At 51.5% G+C, this 15,465-nt stretch overlaps 1 protein-coding gene across 4 annotated transcripts in view; it reads left to right on the forward strand.

The window, feature by feature from the left end:
* The window catches only part of ACSL6 (acyl-CoA synthetase long-chain family member 6), a 45,839-nt gene that overhangs the window by 25,629 nt on the left and 4,745 nt on the right, over window positions 1-15,465 (forward strand). For 2 of the 4 annotated variants that reach the window (XM_012657623.1, XM_012657624.1), the window contains exons 10-19: window positions 286-363; window positions 1,672-1,806; window positions 2,208-2,342; window positions 3,400-3,495; window positions 4,552-4,624; window positions 6,594-6,682; window positions 7,419-7,535; window positions 11,223-11,366; window positions 12,323-12,424; window positions 13,285-13,356. In XM_012657623.1, coding sequence (XP_012513077.1) covers window positions 286-363; window positions 1,672-1,806; window positions 2,208-2,342; window positions 3,400-3,495; window positions 4,552-4,624; window positions 6,594-6,682; window positions 7,419-7,535; window positions 11,223-11,366; window positions 12,323-12,424; window positions 13,285-13,356 — 1,041 coding nt within the window. Of the gene's footprint in view, window positions 1-150; window positions 229-285; window positions 364-1,671; window positions 1,807-2,207; window positions 2,343-3,399; window positions 3,496-4,551; window positions 4,625-6,593; window positions 6,683-7,418; window positions 7,536-11,222; window positions 11,367-12,322; window positions 12,425-13,284; window positions 13,357-15,465 lie in introns of all 4 variants that reach the window. The other 2 variants (XM_012657626.1, XM_012657625.1) reach the window with 2 other exon arrangements.

Consider the following 15,465-nt stretch of genomic DNA (forward strand, 5'->3'; position numbering starts at 1 on the left):
CTCTCTCTCTCTCTCTCTCTGTCCTCATCCCCTTCCCTCTCTTCCTGTTTGCCCCTCCAGGACCATTTTCTCTTTATTGTTTTATGACTTTCTCGTCGTCTTCCTGTCAGTGTTTCTTTCCTTTCTGTCTCCCATGCCCGTCACCTGCAGAAAGTGATCTTTCCGAGACAGGACGATGTGCTCATCTCCTTCCTGCCTCTGGCTCACATGTTTGAGAGAGTCATCCAGGTAAGACGCTCGCCCGACTGACCGGGCCTTGCCGGGGCTCCTTCTGTTCTCTTGCAGAGTCAGTGGGCTCCCACTTGTGCGGATGTGCACATTTGCTATTTGCCTTTAGCACACATGTTTGAGCGAATGGTGCAGGTAAGGCCCCGGCGTCAGGGAGGCACGACCTGCGCCTAGAACCCGTAGCCCTAGCACGGTGTCACTTGTCACTGGTGGCGTGGAGTAGGACCCCACTGCCCCGTCCTCAGAAGGTACCACGGGGGTCAGAGGGGTCAGAGGACTTGGCCGCCCCACCTGTCCCTCCTGGGAGCGTTGCTCCAGGGAAGACCCCGGCCTGCCCCGTCGTACCCACGGACACCCCTCAGCTGAGGGAGACCCCGGCCGACGGCATCGAGAGCACTGCAGCTCTGCAGAGGTGCTTTGCCGTTCGAGCTCTGTGCAGTGCAGCTCCACGTATGGCCCCAAAACGTGTAACTTTCATAACTCATGAATTCCTAAAAAAACCACAACAGTAAAGTTGGGAAATCAAGCTGTCCCAGCTCCTCAAGCCGTAGATGGGGACTGGCCTTAGAGTGGTCCCAAGACAGGCCTTGTGGGGGTGAGGAGGGAACAGGGGAAGGAATCGCTACGTGATTCCAGGAACAAAGAATGCCCCGTGCTGCGTCACTCAAAGGACCAGCCTGTGGATAAACTGCGTCTTCTAAGCCTTTCCGGTTTTGCCCTGGGGTGGGTCTCGTACAGCGGGACCTGCTTTCCAGACCTGGCCTAGAACGCCGGCAATTACTACTGACTGGTTTTGTGACCCTGGGAAAGTCACTGTACCTCTCTGAACTTTGCATTCCTCACCTGTAGAATGGGAACTGGAGTACTACCTGCCCTGGAGGGCGGCTATGAGTATTAAAGGAAGGAGCATATATATGGCCCCTGGGACAGTCCTAGTCCCTTTAGGAACCAGCCAGGCTCCCCCGTGGCCACCCACCAAACTACCCACAGCCAACTTCAGCATCTCCAGGACCCACGGGGCCTGTGCACCCTTCAGAGTCGCCAGGGTGTCCCTGGGGAAATCCAAAGACTCTGAGGCCCGGAGCAGACCCACCGACAGAGTGTGACACGTCTCAGAGACCCGGGTCCCCGAGGGGGCCCACGACTGAGGCTTGGGAGTGGCATGAGAGGGCAGGTGCCAGTGAGAACGGCCGCTGTGGCATCTCCCAAAGGCTCGGGATTCCACTCTGTCTCCTGCCTCTTTGCCCCGTGCCTGAGTGGGACTCGGGGAAGGGGGTCTTGGGCGGCTCGCCCCAGACAGTGTCTTCTGTGTCTCATGGGGGCAGCCAGAGCTGGGTCGGGGGTCGTGGGTGCCCTCCATGCAGGGCAGCACTTGGACAGGTCTGGACCGCAGCCAGGGCCGACCACCCTGACGGGCTCCTCCCTCCTGTCCTTTCCCCCCAGTCTGTCGTCTACTGCCACGGAGGGCGCGTTGGCTTCTTCCAGGGGGACATCCGCCTCCTCTCGGACGACATGCAGGCTCTCCGCCCCACCATCTTCCCTGTGGTCCCTCGACTGCTGAACCGGATGTACGACAAGGTGAGCCCCGCGAGGAGTCTCTGGCCGGGCTGGGGGCTGCGTGTCTGCTGACGTGGCGGGTCTGGGCCCCGCGCAGGCTTTGCACACCTCCGTCCCAGGTCCTGGAAGGTGCCTCCACTCTTGGATTCCCTGACTTTTTCTCACTCTGCCTTTTCCTCTTTTCTTCCTATTCTTCAAAACCCTGGTTGGGAAGACAGTTTTTTTCCAGAACTTCCATCTCCACAACATGGCTGGACCCTGCCGGTGTTAACTTTGAGCTCGATGCCGCGCGTTCGGTGGCCTCCTGCAGGGCTGGGGTGGAGGGTGGCTTCTCCGCGGATGAGCCTGAGCCTTCTTCCCGGGGATGCGTCTCGAGGTGAGATGTTCAGGCCCAAGAGCCATTTCCAACTCGTGTTCCTCAGATCTTCAGCCGGGCAAACACGCCGCTGAAGCGCTGGGTGCTGGAGTTCGCCGCGAAGCGTAAGCAGGCTGAGGTCCGCAGTGGAGTCATCAGGAACGACAGCATCTGGGACGAGCTCTTCTTCAACAAGATCCAGGTAGGAAAACAAATGAGTGATTGTCAGGTGACACCCAAGTGTCCAGGGGGTGACTTTCCACCTTATAGGAGACCTGGAGACGTTCGTCTCAGCAGCCCACAGCTTGTGAAATGAGAACTCATTTGCTTGTGAAATCAAAGCTTGAGCTGGCATGGAAACTCTGAAGTAGTCATTTTCGACCTTTGGAGATGTGTTATGCTTGCCAAAAGGCAGCCAGCAAGAAGGACCCTTGGATGTAGGTCCCTTGATCTCCAGGGGCATCAGGGTGGCTGTTCCAGTGGGGGGTCAGGTCAGTGCCCCCCAGAGGAGCTCCGGGGCCTGGAGGTTCTCTCACCCCTCCCCGTGAGCCAGGCCGTGGCGGCCGTCCAACAGCGGGAGGTTCTAGCTCTACGGTGAGGAATCTTCTTTTCCCTTCCTGTGACCTGTCCCTTCACCTCTCCCAAACCAGGCCAGTTGTGAATTACTCATTTCTGTGCCTCCACTAACATTTTCAAGCTCTGCGTTACCCAAGGAATCTGTAGTGGATTAGTAGCATTACTCATTTTTTTCTTGCTACTTTATTTTTAGGTATGAAAATTAATATTTAAACTCTCTGGGCTCAACTTACAGAAACGAAGTGTTCCAAGTATTCTTTGTCCCCTGCAGGGCATAGTAAATCACGGTATTGATTTATAAATGAGAAAACGCAATGCCATTAAAATGGCAGTGGGGAGAAATTGTTCTAAGTAATTGTTTTGGATGCTTTTAAATGACGGGAGAGTGAGGGAGCAGCCGTGTATTTTAAGGGAGAACCAATACAGAATGCCGCGCAGACTACTGGCACTTATCTCAAAAGCCATAAAAGAGTTGTTCCTGTGTTAAGTTGAGTTGCAGGGCCGATTCGATTTATCATCTGGAAGGGGAAGGAGCTTCCTCAGCTCATAAGGCCTGATTTCAGATCCCAGCCGTTACATCTGGGCTGGGTCCAGTTGTGGAACGTCGACCTTGGCCGGGGCCAGGTGGCCAGACGCCATCGAAGGCATCACAGACTCTGGCAGGTTCTTCTCTCTTCCCACAGGCCAGTCTTGGGGGGTGTGTGCGGATGATCGTCACGGGGGCCGCCCCGGCATCACCCACAGTCCTGGGATTCCTCCGGGCAGCTCTGGGGTGCCAGGTATGGTCACTGTGTGGCCTTCCCCGCGGGGAGTGGGAGGTGTGTGAGGGCAGGAAAACTACCTACCCTTTGTAGCACAGAGAAAGATCCTGCGGGCAAGAATTTTGTGGGATGAAAGCTCCCTCCTCTGAGGATAGAAAAAGCCCAGAGCCAGCGAAAGCCGGCTGGCTTTGCCACATTCCGGAAAGCCCAGGTGTATCTGCTCTGAGAAATTCCTTTGCCTGGGCCCTCGGAAGTTCTTAGCAAAGGGAAAGGGATCAGATAAGCTATATACAGATTGTCAACGTGTGTAAGAATCCGTACCCCACCTACACTGCACCTCTGCCTCCTCCAGCCGACGAAGTATCTCCCAACCCGGTGAGGGAGGACCGGGGAGGGGAGGAGAGCCCACTTGTGTGTCGTGATTTGCTTCATCAGGTTCTGTCTTCTCCAAAAGTTCATTTCTTCATTTTTCCATTCAATTAATATTTATTAAGTTCCTGCACATGCAGGGCACCATACCATTGTTGTAGCTGGTGGATTTTATGTAGAGTAGACGTGTCTGTTTCATAATTGTGCACACTTACATTTTTATGCTTTGGAAGCCATGAGCTTCTTACATCGCTCCCCCATTTCACACCGACGTGGCCTGATCGTTCCTATAGGCAGACCCTCCCCCAAATAGGCAGCGAGCCCCGTTGTTTGGATTTATGCAAACAAGTGTGGCTCTGGAGAGGAACATCTTACAGAGACAAAACAAAACATATATTGGATTTTTAAATGTTTATCTTTAATATATATTTTCCATATGAAAAATAGATCCAATAGTTCAAAATAGGCCAGAAATCTTTGCCTCAGACTGTATAACCTCATCTATTAAGTGTCAATGGTGAAAATAGCATTTCTTCCGAGCAAGTGTGGCCACGCTTGGTGTCTGTGTCCATCTTCCCCTGGAGTCACCGACCCCCAGAGCAGCCCCCTCCCACCGTCCTCACCGTGGGGCAGCCCGGCGCTCCGCCTAGCTGGCCGGAAAGGAGTGTGTGTGTCCACAGCGCGGTTTTCGTGGTTTGCTTGAAGGTTTACGAAGGTTACGGCCAGACCGAGTGCACAGCTGGATGTACCTTCACCACGCCTGGGGATTGGACCTCAGGTAGGAGGGGCTGGAGATCTGGGACTGGCTCACAGCCCTGCTGAGTAAGGACGGCAGGCTCTAGAACTCCCTCATGGAGCGTAGATTTACGTGGGCACTTAGGAAAAAAGCAAGAGAAATAGAAGGAAAACATTAATGGTGGTTATGTCTGGGTTGCGGCATTATGGGTCTGTTGTTTGCTTTGTCACACGTTTTTTATTTTCCTATTTCTTTTATAGATAAACAGAACTCATATAAAAAAGTAATAGATCACAAGCTACAACTCCAGGTGGAAAAATGCTTACAATATCAGCATATTGGGCTTTATAGATTCTAGATACTACACAGCCTTGCTGACGGTCATTTCAGAATCCAGGAAGCAGGCCGTAAAGGATGTGACTTGTGCAGGAGGGGCGGGTTTGTAGTGGCCAGGGAGCCGTTCCCTAATGAGCCGCTTTAGAGCCCCTTTGGGAGCTCTGGTCTGTGCTGCTCGTGTCTGGAAGGCAGCGGCAACCTCCGAAAGCAGCAGCTCACATCCGCGCCCTCGTTCCGAGGGGATCCGTCCTTCAGGGCAAGGGGGAAGCAAGTAGGTAGTAGCAGGTAGCCCACGGATTAACCATCGCCGAATTTAGACCAGATACTGGAGGAATCGGGAACCACTCAGCAGAAGAATCCTTCAGTATGCCGACCTCCTGTGCGAGCCTGGGCCACGCTTTGTGCTTCAGTTTGCTGAAGTGCAAACTGGAAAATTAGGGCTGATGGGCACGGGAAAGAAATACGCTCCTTAACGCGATACCGTTTTCAGAGGTAGTCAGCAGAAACACGATAGGTGGGTTTTAAACTGAAATCATATTTGTCCAAGCCAAGTACAGAAGCACTTTTTCTTAGTTCTATCTCTTTAACTACAGCTAAATAAAGCCTATTTTGTATATAAATTCTTTGATCACTCTGCCACTTGCAAATCTCCCACAAGAACCCTCTTCGGAGGTCCTGGCTCACCCATTTTTCTTACTGACGCCGCTGTATTGACAGTCGCTGCCCGCTGTCCCCTTCCTGTTGGATACTCTTTCCTCCCTCTTTTATCGTCCTTTAAATTTTCCCATGTAAGACTGTGGAGGTTTTGCCTTTTTCATTCATCCTTACCATAAAAACTTGAAAAGGCTGTTGGGCATCAGACGGTGTGTATCTTTGTGCGATATTTTTAAAGGTTTGGCAGCTTTACAGCCTTGTTGCCCACACACGGCTCGCTGTTCTATCAGGACCTTGGCCAGCACCTGCCCCCAAACCCTCCAGCCTGCCAGTGAATTATGGAGCAGCCACAAACAATGACTAGAACGTGACTTAGATGCAATTTTGTGGTAGATTTAACCAAGAGAATTCGGAGTTTTGTTTTCTGAGGGCGAGTTACTTCATCCTGGTTTTCCATCCCTTGTCACTCAAGGTGTGGTGAGTGTCCCCAGCAGCAGCGGGTCACCTCGGTGCCCGTGAGGATCGTAGAATCCCACTGAACCGGAATCTGTAATTTAGTGAGATTGTGGATGGTTCCTGTGCACATTAGTCGACAGTCTGGGGACTAGAGGAAGAGCAACGATTGCCGTATTTTACGATCTCCAAACCAAGACTCGTGATCTGACAATGGGGAATGTTTTACTGCGGGCACTCACAGAAAATCCTGGCCATGGGGTTGGTGGGTTAAGCTCCCCACCCCACCCAAGGACCCTGTGCAGGTTGGTGCTGGGCCTGCTGGGCCTCTCCTGCCCTTTAAGAATCAGATCTAGAACAAAGGCCCAGGCAGAAGTTGGACTTTGCTTTCTGCAGAACTGTGTTTTATCATCAAAACTGGCCAGAGACAAATGCTCCTCCAAAGGTGTCTTGCTTTCCATCCATAATTCCCCGTTTGACCGCGTGGGGGTTTTACGGGGCGTGGAGCGTCTTCTGTGCCGAAACCCATCTGAACGCTAACAAACGCCGTCTCGCTCTGGCGTTTTAGGGCACGTAGGGGCGCCGCTGCCTTGCAACCATATCAAGCTCGTCGATGTCGAAGAACTGAACTATTGGGCCTGCAAAGGAGAGGGAGAGGTAAGCTTGGGGTCGAGCCGTTCCTGTCTGTGGGTGCCGCGGACAAAGATGGGGGAGTGGAATTGTTTTCCCTCCACCTGCGAATAAAATTGTTTTAAATTACTGATGAATTTGACTCAACTAAATTCAGCGTCTCCTCTCCCGTGTGTGAGGCAGCCGACCCCCCACGCTGGGACTGGGCTGCTGTAAACCAACATTCGGAATTCCTAAACTTAAAAAAAATCCATGTTTTCCCGTAACCGTCATGATCTGCTGCTGTCTGACCCGTCCCAGGAGAAGCACGACCCTGTGCTAATAGACCAGACGGGGCAGACAGAGACAGCCGGTACCCGCTCGTTCCCTGGGAGTGAGCGGGAAAGCTGCCTGCCTGGCGGCGAAGCCAGGGACTCACGCATCTCTGGTGGAATCAACCAGCCATCAGTGTCCGTGAGGACACGCTGTCGAGTGTGTCACAAAGAGCGTGTGGCCAAGGCCGGGGGACTCCCGAGGAAGAGGAGATGGCCGCTGTGTGGGGTGGCCAGGGCAGGGAGGAGAGGTGGGGAGGATGCTGCTTTAGAGCAGATAGGAGACAGGTCTGATGGCTGGTGGCTGTTCCCTGTCCTCTGTTTCCATCACGCCATCCCTGCTGTGGCTTTCCTAATGCGTAGTGTACCTCGTTCCCCACATGCCTGGGGACAGCTCCGTCCCTGCATTCCTTATGTCGTGGCTGAGAGAAGCCGTGGTTTTGTCCCCGCAGATATGTGTGAGAGGCCCAAATGTATTCAAGGGCTACCTGAAAGATCCGGACAGGACAAACGAGGCCCTGGACGGCGATGGCTGGCTTCACACCGGAGACATCGGGAAGTGGCTGCCGGTGAGTGTTTGGAGCTGTGGGAGGGCATGTGACCTGGTCCACTGAGGCAGGAGTCTTCCCCGCGTCTTCCCTGACAGTCAGTCACTCAGGAGCACCTCTGTGGACGGGGCGGCTCTCCCTTACCTGGACCAGAGCTCCCTTCTCCCTCCGGGTCTCGTGAAGGTGAAGAGGCACCTGTGCAGGGGTGTAGCTGGGCTCTCGGAGACGGATGCCCTGTGCTGAACGGTGTCCAGAAAGGGGTCCGACTGAGTGGGATCCCCCAGTGGAGTAGAAGGAGCCAGGGCACCTGTCTCTGGGAGGTCTGAGAAGGGCAGGGCCTGCAAGCCCACAGACACCGGCCCCCAGCTGAGAGGGGGCGCCGAGCAGTGGGGAAAGCTTGGGGCTGGCCGGGAGGATGCCTGAGTTCCTTTGGCTCCACCAGCTCTTGCAACCTTGAGCAAAGCTTCATCCCTCTCTCGGGCTTGACCTCAGCTTAGTCGTAGAACCAGAGAGCAAGCCTGCGTGGCATTCTTTGGCCACGGCCCCTCCCTTTTAGCCCAAACCAGTTTGCCTCAGTCTCTCATTTTTAAAAAGGGGATAATAACGTTGCTCACCTCTGTAGTTATTGTTGTGAGGAAGAAATGAGATTATAGCTGTAAAGCACTCAGCACAGTGCATGGCGCCTAGAAGACACTTAGATGAATGCTTTGACCGGAAAAAGGCTCTGTCGCTGACACCGAGAGTGATGCGGCCCACCCCAGGAACCCCCTCTGTCTCCGGGAAGTTGCTAAGGTTCGGGGTAGACATTTCGAGGTGCTAGGCTTACCCGGCACGTGAACGACGAGCCATCCGGGGGCCCATGGCCTGGCGAGCGGGCGCACCCCTGCTCGGATCTGTGTGCTTCCCCCCGAGACGCCTTCCTGTCTGCAGCAGACGCAGGTGTATCCCCAGGACCAGCCCTGTGCCAGGACCCTACTGAGGGAAGACGCACGTTCTCAGACGGTTCCCCAGCCGGTGTGACGGGCTCGAGCTGGGGCACACGCACCCAGGGAGAGGCAGAGGAGGACAGGCACCTCTGACCCAAGTCTCAGGGTCCGAGTCCTGTTCCAGAGGGAGAGGAGAGTGGGAAGGAGGGTCAGGGGAGCGTAACGCCGTGTGCTGAGTAGAGGCACTGGAGGCGTGAGGCAGCCAGTCTCCCCCGAAGGCTCATGAGTACGGGGGAGAGGCCAGAGAGGCCAGCGGGCTCTGGACACCGGCCGAGGGCGGGTCACCCTGTCAGCTCAGGGCCCGTCGCTTGCATCGGCCCCTTCCAAGGCCTTGCCCATCATTTCGTATTATCTTTCTTGACGAGGACCCTCAAATTTATAAAAGCCGGAAGCCCCACAGAACCCTGGATCTGCTGCTGATGCCTTGTAACTTGGATAAAACTACCCACCGTGCGGTGGGTGTGAAGAGCAAATACATCGATTCACGTGAAGCCGCAGTCCCCAGCCTTTCTGGCATCAGGGCCCCGTTTCATGGAAGACAGTTTTTCCGTGGGCCAGGGTGAGGGGTGTGGTTTCAGGGTAATTCGAGCACATCACATTTACCGTGCAGTGCTGTGCAGTGCATCTCTGCTCGTGACGACCTGCATGTGTAGCCGCTCCCCAGCGCGGGCATCACCCAGCTCCACCTCGGGTCATCAGGCGTTAGGTTCTCACGAGGAGCCACAGCCTGGGTCCCGCGCATGCGCAGTTCACAGCAAGGCTCACGCTCCTATGAGACTCTGTCGCCCCCGCGGATCTGACCGGAGGTGGAGCTAATGCCCGGTGCGAGCGAGGGAGCGGCTGCAAACACAGAAGAAGCTTCGCTCCTTAGCCTGCTGCTCTCCTCCTGCTGTGCAGCCACAGACCGGTACTCGTGCCAGTCCGCGGCAGGGGTTGGGGACCAACATGGAAAGCACCTAGTGTTGTGCTTAAGCACAGAGCCTAAGACAGTCCATTTTTTAAGTTATTGTTATTTTTAAATGACTGTTGAAATTTAATTAGAATTGTGGCAGCTGTTGAGACAAATACTTATTCTTTCTATATTTCTTGTGTAAAGCAAATCATGCCGTCTTGGCATAATTCAACTTAACTATGATGTGATTTTTTTAATATTAATATTAGTTTTCTAAAAATTGTATTTGGCCTTCCCATTTATATTCGTAAGTGAGATCTGTAATTTTCGTTTTATATACAACTCTATTATGGTTTTGGTGTCAGCATATTGAATGAGTTGGTGAGTGGGTTTTTTTTCTTCTTCCTGTTTTCTGGAAGAGTGTGTGCAAGGTTTGAATGATCCATTCTTGACACTTAGGTAGAACTTGTCAATAAGGACATTTGCACTTTAAAAATTTATTTTGATTTTGAAATAGTATTAGATACATCAAGGAAAAGGCATCGTCTTCTAATCCAGAAGGACCCAGGTTCAAATCCTGGTTCCCCTACCTCCTAGCTGTGTGGCTTTGAAGGAGTTAACTGGCCTTTCTGATCCTCGTTTTCCTCATCTGTGAAACAGGGGTGACAACATCCAGCTCGTGGGGTGCCATGAGGACCACGAAGCTAGTACAGGGAAAGTGCCTGGTGTCCAGCCTGGGTTCTGAGCAGAGCAGTGTCTGCTCGTTTCTGTCCTCTGGAGAGACGCTCTGGCTCCAGTGGATGGAGCAGATGGATAGTCAGGAAGTGGTTTTGATGGGAGGAGGAGGTGGAGGTGAGCGGGATTTATGAGCAAGGATGGGGGATCCTGCTTGCTAGAGATCCCAGGGGAGGCAGAGAGCAAGGCCGTCCCCAGGTGTGGGGATCAGGGGTAGGGTGGGCTCGAGGAGGATGGTCATGAGCTTCATTTGGGGTGTGTCACATCCTGAGAGACAAACATCCTGGGTTTTGACCCATTTGGAGGGTAGCTGGGTTCTGGGTCTGGAGCTCAGGGAAGAGCCAGAAGCTCAGACAGACATAGGAGTGGCCAATGGAGCGAGAACGGGGGTTACCTCGAGGTGCATTGTCAGTGGAGGTGAGGCAAGTACAACATTCAGGGGTTGAGCCAAAGGAGAGACGTCCCCCTAATCACCTTGGAAACTCAGGAAGGTCAGGAGAGTCAGGGAGGTGTCCACGGGTCCTGGAGGCTGGTGGCACCAGCGCTCACTCCAGGGGTGGGGTCCTGCAGGGTCCTGGGCACCTAGCGCCATCTGGCTGTCAGGTAGGAGTTGTGGGGGCCTCTGCCGGATCTTTGCTGTATGCCAGGGGATAGAGAGGCTGCTCTTTGGGGGCGAAGGCAGTAGCTGGGCCAGAGGCCTGAGTGTGTGAATGCGAAGATGCTGGTGAGAAAAAGGACAACTGGAGCAGGGGCCTGGGTGAAAGCAGAGCCCTGTGGAAGGAGGTGGGCTCTGAGGAGGAGCAGGTGAGGACACCTGTTGCCAGGTGTGAGGGTGGCAGGGGGATAACTGCTAAGGGGGAGGACAGTGGGCGCCCAGGGCCCAGCAGAGCTTGGGCGCCTCGACCTGTGGTGCACGGCAGCTCTCTCCAGCTGCACAGGTAAGAGCAGAGACAACAGACGAAGAGCAAGTGGGGCGGGTGGGGCAGGGTGGGCTGTGGTGGGGAGCGCAGGAGCGAAGGGCTGTGGCCCCCGAGGAGTGAGGGCTCAGGCCTGGGAGTGCCACCTTCTTATGAAGCTGTTTGTTCAACTCCACAGACAGGAACTCTTAAAATTATCGACCGGAAAAAGCACATATTTAAACTCGCTCAGGGAGAATACGTTGCACCCGAGAAGATCGAGAACATCTACATCCGGAGCCAGCCTGTGGCGCAGATCTACGTCCACGGGGACAGCCTGAAGGTGAGCGCCCGGCTTCGGCCGTCCACATGTACCGGGCCTGCTGAAAAATCCAGATTGAATATTATTAATCTCCAACCAGACACCAGGATTCTCCTTTGCATTTCAAATCATGAAAGAAAACTCCTTTTTAAAGGAGAAAATTACTTACGGTTCGATAAAATGCAGTTAGGTGAAGTAAGTTGCTGGAAGTCATGGGAATGAACATTCTCACTCCTTGGAGTTTATGTTCCACCTGCTTCCAAGAGGGATTTTTGAGATGTGACGCTAGAGCCAGATTCAGGGTTTCTGCTGTTTTGATTTTTAAATCAGTAAATGAACTTTACAGATTAATGGATACAGTCTCACAAATAATGGTGCTAGTCCTGGTATAGTTTATTAGGATTAAATTATTGGGAGGGGATTTATACTTATTTTGCTTTCAACATCATTTAGATTTGAAGTCAGAAAGATCGTGAATATATCCTACGATATCAAAGAGTGAATATATTCTATACTCTCATCGCATTTATATAATTAAATATTATTAAATTATTTTTGAAGAAGATGCTTTAAAAGTGAAAATAGAATTTTTCATGAATGTGGATTGTATTAATGAAACAATGTCAAAATGGCCTGGAAATCCTGGGAAACATGTTTTGGTTCATAGAGAATTTGGATCGTAGAGTTGTTTGATTAGCATCCTAAAGATGTTCTGATTTAAGATTGGCATGAGAATCAAAGATACATATCAGTCTAACTTTGTGGATTCTTAATACCCTTAAACTCATTTTTTATAAAGTTAGGAGAATATGTCAGAAAATGAACCATCAGGAATGTGAGACATATTGGCGGAAATGTTTCATAAGCATGTCCTTGTTCTCAAAAAAGGGTAGAGTCTGAGAATTTTGATGCTGGACCACAGATAGCCACTTTAAAAGCTTGATCATGACCGTGTTTTCCTGTGGTGGGCATTGCAGGCCTTTCTGGTGGGCATCGTGGTGCCTGACCCCGAAGTCATGCCCTCCTGGGCGCAGAAGAAAGGAATCGAAGGGACATACGCAGAACTCTGCACAAATCAGGTTCGTGTCTCGGGGCTGTTTCCTAAAATGTTGCCGAACACTTTAAGATACCACATGCTGAGGGGACAGTAAAACTGTAGACCAGTGAAATCTGAACGCATAGAGAATTTCTAACCTTATACGTGGTGAGAATCTTAAACCAGAGATCTTTTCCTTCGTTGTAAAAAAACTCATTTTTCTTCTTAGAAAGATTGATAAACTATTGGATTTTAGAGCCAAGAACGTCACAGAAAGCTCATCCAGCCCTGTCGTTTTGCGGCTTGGAGGGGAATCCAGGGAGGGAGGTAACCTGCTCAAGGCTACGCAGCTGGTTGGCAGCAGAGTCAGATGTGAGCAGAGTTTCCGACTTGCTGGCCATGGTCTTTCCAAACGTGAGGTTGATTTTGTCTCTACTGGGCCTAGAGAGACAGTCACGGAATTGAAAAAGTTACGCGATTCCTCTTGCTTAGAGCATTAGCCGTTCCCGCCTTCCTGGAACCTGATGGGCGAGCAGGGCTCTGTGGAGGAGGTCGCTGGATCTCGCCACATGGTCCACTTCTCGGCAGCGGCCGGGCCCTGGGCTCACCTGGGGCAGCAGAACTCCCCAGGCCCACCAAAGGGCTGCTTTAGAAAACACTGAGTTGTCTCTCGGCCTGTCGTCCGTGGTCACCCCTCCGGCCGTTTCCGGCACTCACCTGCCTGACCGACGACAGGGGTGGGGATTGGGTGCTGCCGGGGGTGCCAGACTCAGGTGGGGAGGGCGCGGGGAGCACAGGTGGGCGCAATCTCCCACGGCACTTTACCCAAAATGCGTTGTTTCTTCCACCTCCATTGTGAAATGTGTTCTCGTCTTGTAACTGTACTCCTGTGGTTCAATTCAGGATCTGAAGAAAGCCATTTTGGAAGACATGGTGAGGTTAGGAAAAGAAAGTGGACTCCATTCTTTTGAACAGGTAACTGTGACTGTCCCCATACTCCTTACAGCCCTTTAGGCAGTGATGAAAATTGACCTGTCGTGACCCTGACCTAGATTCCTTACCCTCTACGGTGCGGGCTGCTGGCAGCCCGGTACCAGCAGACCCGCAGGCCTGTTTCGAGCTGGCTGTGCAGGAGCCTCCTGAACCAAAGCAGGTCGTGTGTCGGTGAGGCTGTGCTCGTCCTCACGCTCACAAACGCTCATGAGGCGGAAATATCACCCGGCTGTCACTGGTAGATCATGTGTACGTGGTCTCTTTTCCAAGCTGCCTGAAATGCTGAAGACCACAGTCTTATCCTGTTTTTACTTTCATGGGGACTGTCTTCTTGGGTGCAGCAGGCAAGGTTGCTAGTTAGAAGAACATTGGAAAGCTCGGGCTCCTGGGGCCGGTGATCAGTCAGCCCAGCACGTGGTCTACAAAGGGAAGAAGCAAAGCCTGTGTTGGGAGAGGACGCAGCAGTCCTCTAAGACTCTGTCTTTGCAAGGTTGGGTACTTACTATCTCATAAGCAGACTCGGTCCTCCTCACATATGCCATCTAATAAATCCTCTTTAGTCAAAAATTCAAAGAGAAAAATTCTTCAAACGGAAAAATATTAATATCCTGACTTTTAACATGTCTTTGTATTTAAAAACATTGTTTTTATAAAATAAACATTCCATTAAAATAATTGTTTTTCATACAGTTTTGCTTCCCCAGTAATAGTGTTAGAGTCTGTAAGGTTTATGAGAATCCCTAAATTTTGTACGTCCATTTGCTGATAGCCTAAAAACATATTCAAACCAATTTTAAATATTAAGCTCTTACAGTACAATAAAAAAATTTTTAGTTTGCAATAAAAAACATTTCTACAGATTTAAAATTTTAATTTCTTAAGTTTCAAAATGAGGAAATCTAAATATAGTTTTAGGATCTAAGAGTATTGTTTTGCCTTTGAAATAGATCTTTACATCAATCCAGTCTAAGAAACGCTGCTTTACTTTCATCTGTTAGTATGTTTCAGGGCAATCAAGACCTGGATAAATAAATCTTTATTTTAATAAATTATAAAATCTGAGGCTTTCGGGCAAGTTACATTTATCTTTCTGAATGAAAGGTCATTAAATTTCCAAATATTGCTAGAACTGACTTCTTTGCCCTTCCTTAACGGGGAATGTGATTGGATACTCTGTGATCGTGTAGACCAGGGGCCACAGGTGTTTGGTCCACACCTGCTTGGTCTGGGCCCGCGTGGCAGTCTGAGGGCTGGGAGTGGACAGACTGGAGGTGGGCCTGCCTGAGCCGCTTAGCTCCTGCAGCCGTCCTGGCGCTCGCAAGGCTTGCTCGCCCCCTGCTGGTGTTGAGGTGCGTGACCTGCCCCAGGGCACCCAGCATCATGACACCCAGATTCCTCTTCATGGAAAAAGATGCCAACTCTTAAGATGATGTTTAAAAGGGACTTTTGGCTACGTTTCCAGTGTTAACCACCGCTCTGGTTGGAGCTTTTACTGAGAGAAGACGTGTTCTTGACTTTCCACATGCCTTAAGCGGAGTTTCTGCTCTAATAATCTGCCCTCGCCATGGAAACCCCAAATACTGGGAAGTCATGTGGCGTCCCGGAGGCCTTTAGTTTTATTGCCAAGGCTGTCGCCTCTTGATTTTCTCTGTTCTCACTCTCCCCTTTGTTGGTCTGCAGCATCCTCCCCCATCCCGCAGCCAGTGCGGCCCTCAGCTGACCACAGGAAAGCAGAAACCAGGCCTCGCGCCGGAGCAGGGTCTGCTCCGCGTTGTGACCCAGAGTTCAACGTCAGTCATTTCAGCTAATCCGTCATCCATTACCAGTTTTTCCTTTTCCCTCTTCTTCAAAAACGAGAGGTCAATTGAGCCTCTAATCACACACACAAATAGATACCCAAGCCCAAAGTTTAAATCATCCAACAAGTTTTAGGAGTTCATGCTTACTAGACCGGGTTGATCCGAATTAAACTTTGAATTAGAAAAAAATAGACGTAATTTAATTTCCACAAATTGGAAAATTGGTATTTTATTCCAATGCTGTATTTAAATGTTACAGTATTTTTTTAAAAAAAAAACCCTATAGAATCTC

This window comes from Propithecus coquereli, unplaced genomic scaffold, assembly GCF_000956105.1.
Source record: "Propithecus coquereli isolate 6110/MARCELLA unplaced genomic scaffold, Pcoq_1.0 Scaffold553, whole genome shotgun sequence".
Taxonomy (NCBI): Eukaryota; Metazoa; Chordata; class Mammalia; order Primates; family Indriidae; genus Propithecus; species Propithecus coquereli.